The 22,178-nt window shown below is 31.6% G+C and overlaps 1 protein-coding gene across 1 annotated transcript; it reads left to right on the plus strand.

Moving 5' to 3' along the window:
- Nucleotides 1–11,284: 11,284 nt before the first annotated feature.
- On the plus strand, nt 11,285–12,793 carry LOC123658254. The gene is made up of 4 exons (XM_045593693.1): nt 11,285–11,329; nt 11,924–12,117; nt 12,242–12,540; nt 12,639–12,793. Exons 1-4 carry the CDS (start codon nt 11,285–11,287, stop codon nt 12,791–12,793), a joined length of 693 nt encoding a protein of 230 aa, XP_045449649.1.
- Nucleotides 12,794–22,178: the final 9,385 nt, after the last annotated feature.

The raw sequence follows: 22,178 nt of genomic DNA on the forward strand, positions 1-22,178 counted from the left end.
AGAAGGTACCAGAATTAATTAAATTTACGAAACCTTTCTATGTCGTGTAATCGAAATCTACACGAGTATCACAGATTTAACAAATTCCAAGGGTCGTTAACTCCTTTAACGTGCATAACCTAGTAATGTGCGTCTTAATTGTTTTATCACTAAGCTGTGAACACGCCGATAGTACCTAAAAATACAATTATTTTACAATAAAAAAAAATTCTATATTTAAAGAAATATTTTTTTTAATTTTGTTGTTATAACTCTTTTTTAAGATGGGTAATATTGTATTAAAATTATAATAAAGTAGATAATATCGGCTCATGTAGGTAGGTATAAAATAAATAGTATAATGAATGGGCGTGGGATTAAACTATGGGGAAGTTGACATATTTTAATAAGATCGTCTGATAGCGTGCATTTGTTTTTCGAAGAAGATGATTTTTTCAAACCCGGCGGAAAAAAACGTTCCTGCCAGGAGTTCTCACACGCGATTTTCCTTGATTTTTCACTTTTATAGCGGTTTATTACACAATTAAGCGGGAGGCATGCCGTTTTGTCTTTTTTCACACCACTCCAGCCTATCTCCCTCTACTTTTGAACATAGATCTTTTCAGTTTTTTTTTTCCTTCGTGTTAGCGTGATATATTATTCGTATTCTACGCAATACAGGCTTTCCGTGCCTCAGTACTTATTATTGGTTTCATAAAAAAATCTCGTTATAAAATAAAAATTGAACTCATTTACATAATATTACCAAAATCATATGTACCGACTAAAGTAATTATTGTTATTAAGATTTGAAACTACAACGAACTCTCAAAACGTTCCACATTTGGCGTATCAGAAGGAATTGCACCAAAAGAAAAGCGTTTGCTTCACTTCTACTTTTTTTAACTATTAGCACGAATAAAAATATAACGAAGATTTTGAACATTAAATTTAAATTAATGCATGCCATCGTATTGTTAAACTTTCGCCTTTTTTCCACAGTTTTATTTTCAAGGCTAAACTATATTAAAAATAGTGTCAAATATCCTAAAATTTTATTTCGTTTATTTTAATGTAAGCTCAAGTTTCTTAAGGCTAGTTTTATTAAGCTATAGATATATATCTAAGACATAAGCTGATCTAGTTTGCAAAGTGAATCCTGAAAGCCAAGGAGTTTCGTGCGTGGTTTAAGCCAATTTATACAAAAGGTTTAACCCAGCTTAGCCGTTATTTGCACCACTAGACAAATTACTGAGCGTTTGTTCTAACATAGCCACATAATGTAAGTTTGAGCATTTTGGTCTTTTGCCAAGCCTTAACAGGTCATTAATATATCATGTAATAGAGTTTTGAGGTACTTATTGTTGCGATAAACTGGATTATATGCCTACATTATTTATTCATATCGACTCTGATTGCGAAGCACATATCTGCTACAATTCAAATTTCATTTAAATTTATTATCGAATGTTCTCGAACATGTCCGATTTGAACATTATGCAGATTAAAACTTTCAAAATAGACAGCGTAAGGGCGGTGTTAAGGTCACGAAAGGAAAATAAATTGGAAGCGTTTGGGACGCAGTATATTATCGAAGCGCTACCAACCCTGACCTTTAAATTGTGTCCCTTGTGACTGCTATTACACTGGATAATAATTACTGACGCTGTCGTAAATAGTAAATTGTCTTTAGAAATTTTAATATGTGTCAATAAGAATATACCTAAGCTTGAATTAACAATACTAATAATATTATATTAATAATATACTGTCATACTTAATATACATATACTGTTTACAAATACAAACTTCATAACATTTTAATATAAATAAAAGTAAGAAAAGTGGTTAATGTTTACCTTCACAAATTCACACCGGTATAATAAACAACTTTTAGTAAATATTATAATATCATTCCAGCCTATTGCAGTCCACTGCTGGACATAGGCCTCCACAAGTTCGCGCCAAAAATGCGTGAACTCATGTGTGTTGCCCATAGTCACCACGCTGGGCAGGCGGGTTGGTGACCGCAGGGCTGGCTTTGTCACACCGAAGACGCATAGTATAATTAGTGTTCTTTAAATTGCAGTTATGTATTTATACATAGTAAATACATACATGTATATATCATTGCTGCTTTTTCATTCTCGATAATTATATTACTCATATAATGTAATCGATTTGGGACAAAATTATTTTATTTCAGAATAACGTAAAGTAGTAGGTACATTCTTAAGAAATGCTACTGACAATTTATTTTAACGCACTTCCAAAAAAGAAGGAGATTCTCAGTTTAGCTCGATTTTTTATGTATTTTTTTTTCCTCAACTTTTCACTGGTAGACCGATTTCAATGATACGATTTCGATGATTAAAAAAATGATATATGGCCCCATTTAACATACAAACAATACCATAACAAATCTGAAAACCAACTCTGTCGTTCATAGGGTACAAAACTAAAGCGATTATTAATTGAAGTGCATAATTAGCACCTGAAAAACACATAGATACATACACAAATACATATAGAATTCTATGAAAAGCTAGACAAAAGGCAATTTTGTCACCCCAACTGCTCACGTAGACCACGCAATATTATTCGCGCTTGGTTAACACTGTCCACTGACAATAGGATATTCGAAGGGTGTGGACATAGGTATGTTGTAATTTAATATTACGCTGCTAACCGTCGAACTAAAGTTACAAAGCCTTTTTGTTACTGAAATAGAACTACGAGTATTCTAGACTTTTCATACAGAACCAAAATTTGTACTATTAATTTTAGTGGCTGTATTTTACAATAATCATACCATTTATTGCTAATTGCTTCGCTGTTTGCACACTGATTTAGAAAAAATCCATATATCCCATCCCACCTACGACCAATTCACGTTAAAATAATCTTTAAGCCAATTTCCAATTTTTCATATTTTCAAAAGCAAAACGCTGGAATACGTGGCATAAGTGGATGCTTGAGAATATGAGAAAATGCATTAAAGCGTTGCTGCAGTTCGTGTTATTCAGCGATATTAAATTCAAGTCTGACCGCGTTCTCGCCTACTTTTATAGTAAAACTGCAAAATAACTGCTTATATTCGAAATTGCCCTTGAGAAAACCTTTCACATGTTTCAAAGATTTATGCTGTGTATACTGTGTGGCTACGGCATTAAAGAATATAGCCACCCCATCTCTTTCCGAAGGTGTGGTAAGGGGCGACTAAGGGATAACACAGTTCCACTACCACCTTGGAAAATATAAAGCCGAACGATGGTATGGTGTGCCGAAACACAGGTCGAAGACGTGCAGCAGCGTCTTCGGTGCAACAAACAAAGCCAGCCCTGCGGTCGCCAACCCACCTCCCCACCGGAATGACTATGGGCAACACACATGAGCTCACGCCATTTTTGGCGCGAACTTGTGGAGGCGTATGTTCAACAGTGGACTGCAATAGGCTGAAATGATGATGATGAAAATGATGAAAATAAATGTAATATCAGATATAGGCCCTAGTCGTATATCTGATACAAGGGTCGTTAAACAAGATCAGGCTCATAGAATATGCATTACTGTGAAGTAACTATTATAGCTGGATTTTTACAGTGTGTGAGAGAATCGGTAGCTAAAATATGTGTTAATTAATATGTATGTTTAATTATATCCTACTCCCATTCATTCCTTTAGGCTGTTTAGTATTTGCGGCACCATAGCCGTTAGTGGTTTTGGCGGTGAATATTTTACTTTATTTACCTACCTAAACAAAGTAATATACCATTTTCTTGCAAATATTTTGTATGCTCTGTTGAAATTTTCTTTGACATTTGAATAACCTTTCAATCGATTGAAACGTTAGTTTATTGCTCTAAAATGGTTTTCACGTTCAACACAGTCGTTATGTTTTTGATACATGTTTCATTTTCCTAACAACGGCACCCAATTTAAAAATGCTAATGCAATCTGAAAGATAAAGTAAATTTATTCCATAAGTCTAGCAGAAGGGACATTTACCTAATTCATCAGTGATATTAAACAGCTGTTATCATAATAGACTAGGAAAACAACTATATTTAATTTTTAAGACAGCTGATTTGTTTGGGGTGCAAATAATGCTTTGAAAGTCATACATTTTTAAACGTACCTCTTCATTTGTGCTGAGTACTTTTATATATTATACCTTTTTTAATAAATTGATATCTTTTACAATATTTTAATTGCTTATAATACAATGTATAGTCGATATGATATAGAATTACATATAAAATACCAGAAGATATTTGTATTATCACGTAAATCAAAATAAAATTTACTAAAACTGAATGAATATTTATAAAACCTTAGGATTAGGCTTCCTTCATAAATCCTTACGCATCATTTCCTACTATGAGTAACAATCAGTATCAGGCGTACACGATAACAATCGGGACCGACGGCTTCACGTGCTCTCCGAGGCACGGTGGGGAGACCCACAGGGACTGCACAAACACCCAGACCACAGGGGAACATATCCGCCAACCCGCATTGGAGCAGTGTGGTGGATTAAGCTCTGATCCTTCTCCTACATGATGAAAGAGGCCTATGCCCAGTAGTGGGATATTACAGGCTGAAGCGTTATATTTATATTTATTTTCGAAAAATAATTCGCACAGATTTCAACGCAAAATTGTTACAATGTTGTGGTTAGCCGCTTGTAATATATAAAAACGCATACAATATTAATATTTTGCACAACGCAAAAGTTTGGTGGTCAAATGGGTGGAAAACTACACCGAACTTTAAAGCAAAACCCAAACTTAATTATTTAATAATATTGTATCATTTAATGTTTAGAGGCCAAAGATGTGATATTAAAAACAATAATATTTTATAAGGATTGCAGTGAATTGGTTACTTATTTCAGTCTATTGCAGTCCACTGGTGGATATGTTCTAAAAATGGGCGTTCCACAGGGGTCGATTCTGGGTCCATTTCTTTTTTGTAATATATATAAATGATCTGCCATTTTATGTTAAATATATTTATGATATAGTGTTATTTGCAGATGACACTTCTCTTATATTTAAAGTTGATAGGAAAAAAGTAAATTATGATGACGTGAACACTTCCTTGTTAATAATTCAAGATTAGTTTAAAATAAACAACTTGGTTTTGAGCGCCAAAAAAACCAAGTGCGTTGTGTTTTCATTACCTAATGTTAAACATCAAAATTATAATTTAATAATAAATAACGAGAGGCTTATTATCAATGATACTACAGTTTTCTTAGGTATACATTTGGACTCAAAACTTCAGTGGAATTCCCATTTGTTATCCTCGAGTGGTAGACTCAGCTCTGTAGCATTCGCATGCACGACGTTGCAACTGCAGGCTTAATATATTTTAGCTATTTCCATAGTGTTATTATGTCTTACGGCCTGTTACTGTGGTGGTAATGCTGCAGATATTGAGACTATATGTATCTTGCAAAAAAAGGCTATTCGCGGCATTTACAATCTTGGAGCACGAGTCTCCCTACGGGATGTTTTCCAAAAGGTAGACATATTAACAATTGCGTCGCGGTATATTTATAACAATATTATGTATATTCACCAAAATATTCATTGTTTTGAAATAAATAGTAATAATCGCATTGTAAACACGAGAAGGAATAACAAAATTGTAACTCCGAGTTTCTGACTGCGCAAAGTAAACGTTTCCTTTCTGGGTCATGCGAATGCATGTATAATAAAATCCCACAAACGATTTTGGAATTGTCTCAACATAAATTTAAAGTTTTTATTTAAACAATAATAAAAGATAAAGCTTATTACTCGGTGCAGGATTACATAGTAGATAAAGATGTGTAGACTAAGTGACGCTGCATTTTATGTAACACGTTACTAATTTTGTACTAAAACAAAGTTTATATATTATTTTTCAAAACAGTAACTGCGGAGTTTCTTGCCGATTCTTCTCTGCAGAATTTACATTCTTAATTGGTGGTAGCTTTACTTCTACAAACATAATAATTTATTTTTAAAGTTTTAATTTGTAAAATGACGATTCGAAAGTGCTCTTAGAGCCTATTTGAATAAGGTTGTTTTTGATTTTGATTTTGATTTTAAATATACTGTTCTGAGTGGATTTACCTAATTAAATTTGAGATCGCTTATATAATTTTGGTTTTAACTATTTTTTTAATTTTTTATGACAAAATTTGAGCTAATAGTCTTTTAAAGTTTGTTTTATCCCTTAGAATTAAAGTTAAATATAGTGAGACCTGCTCCTTTCAGTTGTGCTGTCAAAAACAAATGTCGCTAACAGTGTATCATTCAACTGAGTAAGTACACTTCTGCACTGCGCTATATTTTCTCCACTGGCCATTTATTTCGACGTCCTTTTAAATTAAATTACGTGAGTAAACGAAGTGATACGCTGCCATTTAAATAATTTGCTTTTAATAGTATTATGTATTTTAAATTTTATTTTAAGTGTTGTCTCATAAAATGTTTGTATAAATTTAAACTCGTCTATTTATATAGTTGTCCATAATAGTTCACTAAAATGTTAAGATGTATAAAGATCAAATATCAAACACACCGCCTTATAATTTTCGTTACTTAAAATTTAGTTAATTATCGTGGGTAAACATTTCAATAATATATCTGAACCCTTAAATCAGGGGTGTCGAACTCAATTTTATAGAGGGCCATATATCAAATTTAGAATGTATAGGCGGGCCAGATTCAAATAAAAAAATGTACTGAATTATTATAAAAATTTATTTATTTAATTATATAGTATATAATATAGGGTTATTCAAAATCATATCAAACTTATAAAAGAGGGTAGTTAATTTTGAGCTCGAGGATCCTGATACTTGACTTCTCTTGTTTTTGACAAGCTCATTGATGTCAGGTATCATATTCGTGGTAAATATTTTAAGAATTGATTGGAGATGTTCATTCGTAATTCTTGTGCGATATGTGTTCTTATTTATTTTCATGACAGAAAACATTGAAACAACGATTGCAGACCTATCTACTCTATTTGCAAATGAACTGGCGCCTGTGAAGTTTCAAAATTGAACGGATTGCTGAAAATTAGGAATTCCATTTCATTTATTTTGTGAAAGTCTTCAAAGCGATTGTTGAAGATGAGAATATTGATCCAATTTGTGCGCATTTTAAAACTTCCGTAGAGGAATCGAGTGAAGTCATGATTCTCATTTCTGTCACACATTGCGATCGCGGACCATATTCTTGAAATCCCTACCTTAAATAAAGTTGACTTTTCTTTGGCCATTTTGTATTCTAAGCTATGGAAATCATTCAATTGGAATATTAATGAATTAACAATATCAGCAAGACCAAAAATGTTTAAATCGTATTCATTTTTTGTAATTAATTTATTTTTAATTTTAATAGCAATTGTATAGAATTAAAAATTACAATTATATCAATTTATGTTTGTTTTACAGTGGTGTTGGTGATATAGCAGCACAGTGAGACAATAAACTGAAACAATTTCGATTCAATTTAAAATAATACCTATAGTGATATGCTCAATCAGCATCGTTAGGGGAAAAAGTAACAAATCGAATAAAGAAAAAAAGGATCAAATAAAGACACTCAAAAAGCTGAAAAGATAAGTGTACCGAATTAAGACTTGTTCACAATCGTCTCGGATATATTTGAAAAGATATTGTTACGATAAATTCGATAGGTATACGTTAAGCGTTTTAATATTTTTTATTATTTTTTCTTTATTCATTCCGTATTAGTTTAGTATTAGTTTTATGCAATATAAAAAACACACGGATGCACATAATTTTAGCCTATATATAATTTATTAATGCCTTGAAATTTCAAAGATAATATAATCTTGGTCCTTCTGTAAAACGAACCTTATAGTTTATTAATTAACTACGCGATGGCACAGTTTTTATTACAAAGCGGCTGATGTGCTAGTAGTCTTCAATTCAATCCTAGTAAATGGCCAATATTTTAAAGGCCACACAGACGTTTGGTGTGGGGTGGTCATTCATGCTTGTGTAACATACAGCACCGAACGCCCTGACCGCCGACTCAGGATTCATATCCTCCATATCCTACTGGGAGCTATAAAGTGTGAAGCTTTTATATATTTATAATTATCTTTTATTTGTCAATTATCGTTGTAAACAGCTATAAAAATATGGTACAGCTTTTAACTCGAACAAAATTACGTCTTCCAATTTTATTAAGAGCAAAACTTTCGTGGACGTAGATAAGTTTTCGACTCGAAATTAGCTCATTGAATCTTAAAGTAGCACTAATAAATAAGGGTAAACAGTTCCCAATAAACATTTTGTAAGCTTAATAGCATGTCTTTGGTAATATACCTCCGTAAACCCCTTGTATAATTGAGAAAATTTAGTAAATGATACGAAAAACAGATTGTGACTTATTGTTCCTTCATTAATATTATTTCCTATCCTTACATTTTATTTCTACTTATAGTCAATAATATTATGTAACATCAGAATAAATGAGTTATTTTTCTATGAATTAATATCGTGATATTTTTATTATACCTAATTCCATAGATGTGTAATCGCAATGAGTTAGGCTGCTATAGTGATGTATGATATTAATAGTTAATTTTTAATATTTTAATAGTTTTTTTTTTGACAAATATATATAGTATTTAATATAGTACAGCATGTTGGATTCCTATGAAATAAATACACATAAGTTAACATCTATTCAACGTCATAAATAGAAATTAATTTATTAACAAATATAGAAGTTAACATCAATCCTACGTGTATAATAAAAAAACATTAATATTTCCAAGCTAATATAGAACAAGATTGCAATATTATAGTGGAAGTAATGAGGTAGTTTGATCAAAATCGACAAACAAAACTTCTACAACTTTCAGAACAAGCCCAACTTATCCATTATTGGTACGGCGATATTGATTTGCTTTTGGTCTTATATACGCTTTAACTCAATTTGTTTTAGTGTATTTGTCAGAAATACTTTATTCTTTCTGATATAAGCAGAATTAACTGATGTATTATTTTCTAGTTGCAATAAATGTAATTTAAAAAAGGATTATTCTAAAATGGTACCGCAAAAGGGCGAATAAGAATTTATATGACGTACTGCCTTTTTTAAATTTAAAATATTTTTGTGCTAGTACAAAAGAGAAATAATAAGGTATTAAGAATTTTTTTGAATTATATTCTTAATAGAAGTAGAATGGAAAAGTTTCTATGAAAATGTTATCAATTGTTACTGTTATCAGTTGTACTGAACAATTGTTTACATACATATTTTGAACTTTAACCATAGATAAAAACGGCTTCTAGCCCTTTGCAGGTACGAGTAACGAAATTAGCATTTTTTATTATAAAAGCTATGTATAGCAATAACATATTTTGACATAACGTCAAAACCTCTAAACGAATGAAATGAAATCTAAATTTACATTTAATTAGGGAAAGATATATTTCGTTCTGATCAGTTTACTTTTAAGCTACTGAACCTATTACATACCCAGAAAAATATATAATAATCATAGATAAACTGTATTCATAAATGTCAACGTGTTCTTATACTGCGAAGGTTGTCTAGACATTCGCAAAGTTACGAAACAACATAATAGGACTACTATCAACAAACCAAGATTCAATGTTCTAACTGATCTCTTGAAACTTTAATTCCTCTGTCAGATCTTCTGCATGATACAGACGTAATCTCGACGTAGTTAATTTTACGTCTCAATTCAACAAAGATGTATAGACTTACATTGTTGCAATTGTTACAATGTTATTTTATTATACTCCTAATAAAACTGAATTATTTTATTTGTTTAAATACGATATGTATCTCATAATATAATTGATTGCTAAAATAAATTGTAAATTAAACTATAAAATATTTCGTTACGTTTTTTTTCTGAATATGACTTTGCAAGTTTTAAAATGATTTAAACATACATACATTAAATTTATTATAGTGACAAAAGAGTTAAAAAGATATCTTAGAAGAAACACATTTTAATAAACGAAAAAAAACTGAGAAAAAAGGGATAAACACAGTTTTACAAAGCGACTAAGTCATAACTCGTTTTGGTAAAGTCTTATCAAGATTATCTTTTGATCCTAAAAGATTGCAGCTACAAAAACTCTCTGTGCCGTTGAGGAGTTCCATTGCAGGAAGCTATCGCTGAGAGCACGTAGGACATCAAAATCATCATTACTGTTTTATATGTGTTACGTTTTAAAATATATATATTAATTTATTATGTTTTATTTAATTTTTGGTGTTTTTTCTTCTTAAATAAAATACTTCTTGCACTGTTTGCCTCATGTTAAGTCCTCCACCTTTGCCATAAACCTTATTATTATTTTATGTTTCTATATGTATTTCTAAATGCAATAAAGTATATATATACTTTATAACTAAGTTTATAACTAAGTCTTTTATTTCTCTGTTAAATATGTTGTCGCAAAATGAGAAGTAGCGTGTGTTATTTGAAATAACAAGTCGATCAGTATTCGGCGAGACGTTGTCCTTTTGAAAATACCATTAACATTAAAATATACAAGCTGATTTACATAACATATTTTTGTTTGTATAAAGGATGGAACAACCAAAGTGGACTTTTAATTATATTTTATATAAGTAGTCTTTGTATTGTAAAAAGCGGTAGAATTATAACATATTTTGAAAACGAATAGGGATACTAAATTTTAATATAGTAAATTGCTTTAATATCATTAAATATTCGCTAATACTTTAATTTCTAACTACCGCGCTTCATGAACACGTTTGTTTCTCGTATAAATTATGCTTCCAAAGTGGCTGTTTAAACAAAGTCTGGCCTGTATTACTTGAATTTAGATTATCCCTTTGCATTCGGATTAAGAGAATTTGATTTGGTGCATTTACCTATAGTTCTAAGTTTCGTTGAATATACAAAGATACACAGGCATTTATTTTTGAAAAATAGATAAAGGCACGTTGAACTTATTTAACACTCTATTTTGTGAATATTTTAAAGTGTGCGTTAAAACATAGAAGAAAAGTTGATTGTTACAGGATAATGTAATTTTCCTAGTAAGAATATTTTACTTAATCATTCGGACTTTTGTTATAGTTGATATAACCCCATAACCGAAGTTTCGTAAAATTATATTTAGATTGAATGATAAAGCATTTCCATTCACTCATTATTCTTCATACCTTAATTATACTTGTAAGCACGTATTTCCTTTGACAATTTTCTACGGGAACGTATTCCAGGTAAGAATATAGAAAACAACGACACACTCAAGATGACTTTAAAAGACTATGAAAGTTTTATTCGTAAAGAAAATTCTGTTTGTGTCATTTTAGAATATCTCCAAAGAGAGTTTGTGTGTATCTCGGAGGTGTTGTCGCAATTTTATTTAAAAAAAGAAAGTGCATATCAAGTTGTCGCAACACGACCAATATACTATTGTAACAGAATATAAAACAGCCCACACTCCAGTCTTGATACATTTATATGAGTTTCACATTGTTCATGATTATTTTGATAAAAACCCAACAAATATCTAACCTTTCATTATATGTACAGTTAGTGTAGTATGATGATAAGATCCTAGATATCCCAGACGTCTGCCTATATGAGATTAGTAGTGCTCTCAAACAACTTAAAAACAACAAGGCGCCGGGTGATGACGGAATCACAACTGAGCCTTTGAGAGCGGGTGGTAAACTCAACTCAAGGTCCTCCAAAGGCTCTCAATTTCGTCATCCTCGAGGGAAAAACGCCAACGTCATGAAGTAGAAGCGAGGTGGTGCTGTTCTTCAAAAAGGGCGACAAAACCTTATTAAAAAACTATAAGCCCATCTCGCTTCTAAGCCATGTCTACAAGCTGTTTTCGAGAGTCATTAAGAACCGTCTAGCACGCAGGTTTGACGAATTCCAGCCTCCCGAACAAGCCGGGTTCCGTAAAGTTTTTAGTATCATAGATATCATACACACGCTGCAGCAGGTTATACAGAAGATCGAGGAGTATAAATTGCCATTATGTTTAGCGTTTGTGGGCTATGAGAAAGCCTTTGATTCGACTGAGACATGGGCTGTGCTACAGGCTCACCAGAGGTACCAAGTGGACTGCAGGTACGTCAAGGTGCTGAGGTATTTATAATCTAACGCCCCAATGTCGGTCCGATTACAGGGTCAGAGCTCGAAGCCAATACCACTTCAGCGAGGCGTGAGGCAAGGGGATGTTATATCTCCGAAGTTGTTTACCGCTGCGTTGGAGGACGCTTTCAAGCTTCGGGACTGGAAAAGATTTGGCATCAACATCAATGGCGAGTACCTTACCCACTTCCATTTTGAAGGCCTTAAGGCGTTTGGAAGACCTTAGCACAAGGCTCGAGCGTCTCAACAGTGTTTCCCAAAGAGTGGGTCTTAAACTGAACATGGACAAGACGAAAATTATGTCGAACGCCCATGTCGCACACACTCCAGTTCGCATTGAGAACACTGTTCTCGGAGTTGTTGACCATTACATATACCTAGGACAGTCAATTCAGTTAGGTAAGTCCATCTTCGAAAACGAGATCTTTCGCCGAATCCAACCCGGATGGGCAGCGTTTGGGAAACTACGGAAAATATTCGGGTCCAATATCCCGCAGTGTCTGAAGATAAAAGTCTTCAACCAGTGTGTGGTTCCAGTGATGACATATGGATCCGAAAAGTGGTCGCTAAATATGAGCCGACTCATAAGAAGGCTCAAAGTCGCTCAGCGGGCGATGGAGAGGGCAAAGCTCGGTATTTCCCTACGTTATAGAAGTATTATTAGTATTGTTATAGTATTAGTTATAGTAAGAAATAAGGAGATCTGTAGGAGAATCAGGGTAACCGACATTTCTCGGAGGATCGCACAGCTAGCCGATGGGGCGGAAAGGTTCTCGAGTGGTGACCTGGTGACCGCGTACTGGGCGCCGCAGCGTTGGCAGGCCCCCCACGAGGTGGACCGATGATCTGGCCAGGGTAGCGGGAAGCCGCTGGATGCGTGCTGCGCAGGACCGATCGTCGTGGAAAACATTAGGGGAAGCTGCTCAGCAGTGGGCGTCCGTGAGCTGATATGATGATGCCAAGTCATTAATTAAGCTCAACATATTAAAAACTGAAGGATTTTATTTTTATCAATATGAACGAAGATGTCCTATGATTTAAACGACCTTTTTATGGCATTCGACCTTTTCAATCATTCATCATATTTATTCGAACAAAGTTTTAATTGAAACTAATTATATCAAAGTGAAGCAAAAAGCTTGTATGAACTAGTATCATATTAATTTATTATTTTTCACATTCTACTCTTTAGTTTAAATTTAAGCTTATTGCAAAACTATTAAAAGTATGCCTTCGGGTGCATATTAAAATAAAACATATTTGAATTATTTTTTTTCAGTTTATTGGATAGCAACTTATAATAAACAATGTTTCTTAATTTGTTTAAGTGATTTCCGTTAATCATTTAAACGTTTCAAATGAAATATTTATTTAAAGTATATTAAAATAATTTAAAAATTACACACATTCATTACGACATTCTTAAACATGGCATATACCTTCCGCTCGCTTAGACCGAACATAAAATCATCATATCAAAAATTTCGATCTAGCGAATACATCTTATGCGAATTCATCTTACAGCGAATGTACCTTAATTGGCTAAAGCACCGACACAGTAAGTTGGAGATGCAGGTTCGATCTCCGCTGGAACGGTCGATTTTTGATATGGTATTAAAAAAATGTACAGAATATACCGTAATATAAATACATAATCAGTGAAACTCTTTGCTACGGTAGTCTTAAAAATATTAATACTGCGTGATTGTCTTGTAAGATTACTTTGAATAAAGGTGTTTTAATACGTCTCGTTAATTTTAATGAGTTTTAGTATTTATAAAATCATACGCAATATAAAGTGTTTTAAGAAAAGGAAAGTAAAATACGATATGAATGCGGAATACTACTTTTGTTAGAAAATCCTTTTTAGATTACGCAATTGTAAATAATTATAATTAAATCATATCAATATATATATATATATATATATATATATATATATATATATATATATATATATATATATTCGTGAATTGATATGATTATATTTGAACTGATTTGCTACTTCAAACTTTACAAAAAGTCTTTGGCCCTGTGCGAAAAAAATTGACTATCCCTTACAATCAACTTTAATTTTTCTCACTTAGGTAATAATTAAATTTAAGATGGTATCGAACCAACACAAAGTAAAACTAGAAAGGTCAACGTGTCTGATATTATTTACAGACCTTTTGTATGCATTTACTTATAACGCACAACCCATCCTACATTAGTTGAGAATAATCTAGCCAATTGATCGATCATTAAAAGATATATCGCTAGAGAACGAGTATTAATATAGAAGCATGTGTCTGTAAAAACGAATTGTAGTCGTTACTAGGAAACTTTTGTTTTAATATGAAAAATTGCTCGATATCAAAATGTTAGCTGGCCTACCGAACTCGTAAAATCCAACTATTATACTCGTAGACGCTAAAAGCTCAGGTTTGCTGGATTTGATAAAAATTAAACTGTTGTAAGAAATAAAGACAATAGATCCTGAAATTTCTGTAGTTCATACACAAATTCTAAATCTAAAATCAAATTTAAGTTCGTTGATATTACTCTACTAATTTGATGAATATAGGAAAACATCTGAAATGGACATATTTAAACGACAATCAATTCTTCAAAATTAACGATGAAACAATTTTATTTTACGATCAATATAAATATTAAAAAAAAAAAAGAAATACATACAAACGAATATTAAACTATCTAGTTTTGTGAATTCGGTGCAAAATTTACATATTCGGCTTGATAAAAAGTTAAAAATAATTTAAAATCGCCATTACCTTAACTATCGACCGCTCTGGTGTAATGGTTTGTGTACCGTGTCGGCGGCGCCTAAACATCGACGGTCACTGGTTCGATTCTCTCTCAGAGTAGATTTTTGTGTTTATACAAATATTTATTTCCGGCCTGGTGGGTCTCCCCACCATGCCTCGGAGAGCACTTTAAGCTGTCGTTCTCAGTTGCTATCATACACACCTGATAGCGCTCGTTACTCATAGAAGGGAATATATTTGAGAACCCACATTGGAGCAGCGTGGTGGATTAAGCTCTGATCCTTCTCTTACATGGGGAAAGAGGTCTATGCCCAATGGGAAATTACAGGCTGAAGCGTAACTATCGACAGTATAGAATATAGCACAACGTTAACTATTGTTGTTACAGAATCTCCTTCTTCTCAAATTGTCTTGTAAGCAATAACATTGTATTTTTCTAAAAATACGAATTGAAAATATAATGAACTAATACAAAAGGGCAGTTTTAGTCAGCATGTTTGCGTTTCGTTTCGTCGCCTTTTTGTCCACATAAGTGCTACCTAGATAATTCAATAAATGTCAATATCTTCCATTCAGAGCTTTAACATTCAGTATTATTATTAGATATGTTTCGGCAATAGATTTGAATTCATGTGAAAATGGGCGGATTCAATTGAACGGAAAATAATTGTTTGGAATAACCATTTCCAGTTCGGTAAATGCTAAAATTCTAAAGTGCTAAAGCAATGATAAATCATTAAAAAAAAAATCGGCTTTTTAAATCTCGTGAAGTTATGATAAAATATTTTTTTTTACAATTTTATGATTATTAAAACATAAAGTGTATTGCTATTTATAAAATAAATCATTTTTTTTTTTGAAGATTAAAAATTATTGTTATTTATAAGAAAAACTAATAACAACCGTTTAGTAGTGAAGATTTAACGTAATATTTTAATATTTGTTCACCGAAAGATAAATATTAAAGATAATATTCAGTATATAAAATATTGTATAAGTTGAATTTTTACTAAACCAATTTCTATATATAATATTCATGAAGTTATGGTCATACACATGATTATTGGTCCGGTATCGGGCTACGTATCACGCATAAAAAATTGACGAAGAAACGTATAAAACAATGGAACGTAAAATACGTGGCGTACAAAATAAAATGTTATCCACGTCTATTTTATCGATTTGTGTTTTGAATTGTGTATTAGTTACACAGAAATAGTCTTAATCGATTCCTAAAAACTAATATGAAAACCTATATTTGAAATAAAACTGTAGGTCCTGTTCTGTGTACATACAATATATTTTGATAGCTTTATGAGGATAATATCGATACTGAAGTCCTAGTAAATGACTATTTAAAAAAACATACCAAAACATGAATATTGAAACTTTTGCTAAGTCTGAACTAGGTATCCGGTATGTTAGGCAACAAATGGGTATGGTATTAAAGAATTATGGAAATAGTACATGAAGCCTACGCCCAAAGTGACTTCATTCGTTCAATATAATCTAGTGGAAATAATACAATGGCGACAGCGACGAAGCCCCAACTCTGTTTCTGGAGCATAATTTATAATTACAAACCAACGTGTAACATAAAGCTGACTGTTAATTATACGAAGTTTGAACAAAATAATTATAGAAATCATTACTATATATATAATGTAAGATTAAGGTTAATTTGCGTGTCGCTTTTGAGTTATTCAATTTATTTACTTAAATACAGTTAATTGTCTTTTAAACATTTATTTTTATGTGTGATCAATGATTTAAAAAATTTGTTCACAACCATACATAAAAAAGTTTAACTTCTACAATAATCACAATATAAATATAAAAAGTGTTTGTTTACAATTCACACACGGAAGAAGTGAAATTTCTGAAAAGTAGGAAAGGAGTCCGTTGTGATTTGTTCTATAGATGACGACCACGGTCTTTTGAAAAAGGTCGTAAGCGCGATGCAAAACACGTCGTCTACGTGTTTTAAGCTGTAATGTATTCTCTATCATTCTCTCCTATACATTTATATGTTGTTTATCGTGACGCATTTACATTTTATCGAGTCAAATCACAACGACTTTACAGAAGTTTCACTACAATAAATATACTTCTATATGTATCTAGAGCTTATAAGATACTATACAAATCAATAATTACAATTTTGATTTTTAATGTTAAAATCTTGAAACAAATTAAATATTGGTATTTATTTTGCAATACCAATTTTAGTTCGTTGTAGGTACAACTAATACTAGTAAATGTCTTATCCAATGTAATTATATTAAATAAAGAGTCGTCTTGTTAGCGGAAGACTTTATGACCATCAGTGCCACGACAACTAACCTAGTTGGGAACGCCTAGTGCCTGTCTTACGGAATCCGCTGCAAAATTGTTTGAGTCGAGGGAACGGTAATAACTTTCCGGATGCCGTTTGATGTACCTAATTACCTAACTTGTATTTGTAAGAACACAAAACAAAGCTACAATTATCATCTTATTAAAACCTAAACAAGTTTTGGACTTGCGATAAGCATTTTGAATTTTCGTAATAGTCTTCTGGGCTTGTTATTATGTTTATTAATATATCACATTTGTCGCTTATACGGTAATTGTTCATAGTTTATTTCCAAAATTTATAATATAATATATAAATTTTATTATACCTAATCGCATCACAATTTTCAGTGAGTGATATTAAGTAGTGGTACTACAATTTCTATATAATTGTAGTCGGCACGAAACGCTTTTTTATACAAATTTCATTTATAATTGAAAATTATTCTTTATCACTTCATCATCACATAAAATCATTATATTAATCTACTAAAATATTTTTTATTTTTTTATTATCTTTAGCAAAAAATATAATTTTAATGAACGATGAAGCGATAGGCTGAAGTGATGATAATGATAATTTTAATGAACATTTTTTACTGACGGAGATATCACGTAACATGCACAATACAATGCAAAATTGAAACAGATAAAACCATCTCTTAGAATTAATAATAAATTATTAAATATATATGTCTAACGTAAATATATTTTGCAAATATAATAAATTTTTACAGAAACCATACAAACGAAAGCGGAGAAAGCGGAGAGTACGCGATTATTTGGTTAAGCTTAAAATAATTCTTTTCATGTTAAAAAAGGATCGGGTACACAGATTTGTAAGCGGATCAAGCGTTGCGACATGTGGCAGTCAGCACCTGTGAAAATATATCGCAAAATATTAAATTCAAGAAAATATAAATTGAAAAACCTACATAGAAGGAGAGTTAGTGTGCTGCCTAATCTTAATTTAGTGTCAGTACGTAAGCGATACCCACTCGAAAAGACTATTCATCTATTAAAAGAATTAGAGATTCATCCACCACGCTTCTCTATTGTGGATGGGAGTATAATTTCTCGATGATTTTATCAACAAGGAAAACACTGCAATCAAATTCGGAAAAACGAAATAGGTTATTGTCTATATGAAATTAAAATGCAATAAATATGAAAATGTATAATTCTATTTATCCCAATTTGCATACATGTTGGTATTAAAATTATTATTTAAAACAAAATTACTTGAACTTCTTCCTTAAAATATAAAAAAACTTCTCTATGTATCTCACAGAGAGTTGTATAAATAAAACCAGTCTTAAATAACATTAGAAACATTCTAGACGACTGAAAGAAGCAGTAAAGAATATAAATTGTTAGTGTTGCAACCATTTCTGATCATAAACTGAGATAAACTTGATGTATGGTGGCAGAGGATACGTTCGAAGAAAAGTCAAGTCCTAAAATGTTAGATTTCTTTTAATACAGCAGCGTGGATAAAAAAAGGTAGATATTATTTATTCTCAGTGTTTATGTATCTACACATAAATGTATAAACATATAACTTGAATAACAAATAATTGTAATTGTAGTCTTAAAGTAAATAAAAATAAAAAATAAAATATTATATGAAGGAAAATGCAAAGATTTTTTTTTTCACATATATCTGTAGAATTTAATTATTAGATAAAATTTTATCCACGTTAATTAATAAACCAACAATACCCACATAGATTTTGTTAAATTAAAAAAAAAAAATAGAAATGAAAAATGAAATAATTGAGAAAATAAGCAAAAATGGTAATTGTTGTCGAGGTACGTGTACTATCTATTGAAGTTTATGTAGAGTGTTTCTATGCTTAATAATAATATTGATGTCCGGTCTGGTATTCTGTCCTTGTGTGACTACCCACCGTGCCTCGGAGAGCACGTTAAGTTGTCGGTCTCGGTTGTTTTCATAAACACCTGATAATGATCGTCCTTTCTAGTACGGAATATATCCGCCAACCTACAGTGGAGCGGCGTGGTGGATTAAGCCCCGATCCTTTTTCTAACTGGAAAAAGAGGCCTATGCTCAGCAGTGGTATGTTACAGGCTAAATTGTTTCATTTTATTTTAAGTTATATCTTGTTATCTGATTAAGTTAACAAAAGTTTTCAATATGTTTTTACCCGTTACCTAAACTTTCTAAATTATAAAAGTAAACTGCAGCATTTTCGAAGAATGTTCAAGTTACATCATGTAATCGGATTAGCGAGTTTCTCAATGAAAGCTGCTGCTCCAATAAATAAAAAGTTCAACCAACCGTAAAACGTATTTGTGGCCAGAAAAATACCATATTTCTGTCCAACAAATCGATACCGACAACATAACTGCGTTGGACTATTTTTCCTTTATAAGATTCAGAGTACATTGGCTACATTACAAAACAAAAAAATATATTTATGTTTTTTTTTATATAATAATATTTATTTATTAATTACTTCTTGCTATAGTTAAACACTTTTACGTAGTAAAAAAAAGGAAAAAAAACCAGCAGTACAGAAATAAAATTAAACTAAAAGTCGTTACAATGGCAGTATGCAAAGGCGGTCTTATTGCTTTAAGCAATCTCTTCCAGACAACCCCAGGTAAAAGGAGATTATAAGTAACAAAGTTCGGGATTGTGCAAAAGTAGATAAATATAAATATAATTATAAATACATATAAGCATATATACATACACATATAGAAGAATAAGAATATCAGTCACAAATATAATATAGATGATTAATTTTTACGTTAACACGTTCTTTGTTTTTTGAGATATCGATATGATTCATAACATAATTATCTCTAAATATTTGTTTTTGTTTTTTTTTTCAAAAATAAAAAATATATACAGAATAGTAAAAAATAAAGTAGTATAATTCCTTTGTATATCGTTATCCGTACTTGACGACTAGATAAAAAAATAATCTTTGTACACTACGCTACACAACAACTTTAAGAAAATTTTCTTTGTAGTCAAGCAAAGATTTTCCCTTTATTATAATATTCATAATATAGTTATTCTTTTAAGAAAACTCAAACCTTGAAAGTTATACAATCATACCTACTCATACAGGGAGTAGCATGTATAGCATAAACCTTAAACATTCTTATTCATCAAGCGTTATCAAGGTTACCAACATGTAAAGTCAAATAATTTAAAAAACTGTTTTTTTCCTAAAGTTTACGTAACAATCGTTGAATATTTAAGTCACAAAGGCAACCAGAGAGCAAGTCATTGAAATCTAAATTATTTTTTAAACAAAATAGAAATAACACATCAACATGCTAACCAAAATATTCTACAAGGTGGGTACACCTTTACCTTTCCTTTGCATTGTAGGTGAATAAAGAGTCTTTATTCATCATAATTCTTCTAAATTATTCAGAAAATTTTAAATATTTAAAATGAAAGCAACTTAGCTGTTTGTATGTTACCGCTATAAAATAAATGTAAATAATTGCCTAGTCATCATCATCATCATTCCAGCCTATTGTAGTCCACTGCTAGACATAGGCCTCCACAAGTTCGCGCCAAAAATGCGTGAACTCATGTGTGTTGCCCATAGTCACCAAGCTGGGCAGGAGGCGGGTTGGTGACCGCAGCCGCGGGCTGGCTTTGTCGCAAAGAAGACGCTGCTGCCCGTCTTCGGCCTGTGTTTCAAAGCCGATGGTTAGATGGTTATCCCGCCATCGGTCGGCTTCTTAAGTTCCAAGGTGGTAGTGGAACCTTTTTATCCCTTAGTTGCCTCTTACGACACCCACGGGAAGAGAGGGGGTGGCTGTATTCTTTGGTGCCGAAGCCACACAGCATAATGCCTAGTACAATCAATTAATTTTATGTTGATGGTATGGATGCTAGGATGTATTATTAGTGAATAATAAAATCAATACACAGAACGAAAATATTATTATTAATTTACAGCATGTATTCGCATCTAAAGTGTAACAATAAACTTTGCTAACTATATAGTAAATAAGCATTAATCGATACTTGGAAAAAACCTGAAAAATATACAACAGGGAAACTAGTCTAAAGTAAATATCTCACTTAGCTTACCATTAAGTGGTTTTGAAAGTCGCCATTAGTATGAAATATGAATTAATGGCTCCAAAGTGACGCAAAGACGTCATTTGAACACGAGTAAAGAGATTAGAGACGACTATAGTTTTATTTTATATTTTTGACACTCAGTTTATCTATACTTTATGCAAATAAAATTGGTGTGTCTGTTTGTAATAATAAAATAATCGCTTTTTACTAAATACATATGGATGTATTCACGGAACATATATCAAAGTTTTTTTTTTAATTTTTTGTCTGTCTGTTTATTCCGGCTAATCTGAAATGGCTGGACTGATTTTCACGGAACTTTCACTTGCAGATAGCTGGTGTAATAAAGAGTAATTTAGGCTACTTTAATATTAGGAATTTATTTATTTTATAACTTTGCGAAACGAAAAACAACTTTTTTGTTAAATCCCACATATGTGAGTATAGTGATATAATTTTATCGTTATTGTCTATATGTACGTACGTTTTTTTCCAAAAAAAATAAAAAAGGAAAATTGTTTTTATTTTAAAAACCTACTTTAATTATTCGATTCTTTAACTATATTTATTATTTTTATTCTAAAATAGATTTATTTTTTAAGTAATACTTCTTTACGCACGCTTAACTTGGGGAGTAAGCTGGTGAATGGGTGACAAGAGCGTTACGAAAAATGTGATCAGGCGAGGTGGACGGAAGTTGAGAGGAAGATATAAGTTAGTGAAGATAAAAAGAGAGAGAGAGTTACATTTCGTATATAACTGTAGGGGCAACAAAAAATGTTTTAATTCAGTCTTGTGGTCTAGAGCACACTTTTTTTATAATTAGTATTACAAAAAAATATTTTCACGTTTTG

The sequence above is a fragment of the Melitaea cinxia genome, chromosome 12 (assembly GCF_905220565.1).
Source record: "Melitaea cinxia chromosome 12, ilMelCinx1.1, whole genome shotgun sequence".
NCBI lineage: Eukaryota > Metazoa > Arthropoda > Insecta > Lepidoptera > Nymphalidae > Melitaea > Melitaea cinxia.

Bases quoted from the DNA above. Each gene is read 5' to 3' on its own strand.
- LOC123658254 (XM_045593693.1), top strand. From the start codon at position 11,285: ATGACTTTAAAAGACTATGAAAGTTTTATTCGTAAAGAAAATTCT. The intron at 11,330-11,923 runs GTTTGTGTCATT...GACGAATTCCAG, and splicing joins TTATTCGTAAAGAAAATTCT to CCTCCCGAACAAGCCGGGTT. The intron at 12,541-12,638 runs GTAAGTCCATCT...AATATCCCGCAG, and splicing joins AGGACAGTCAATTCAGTTAG to TGTCTGAAGATAAAAGTCTT.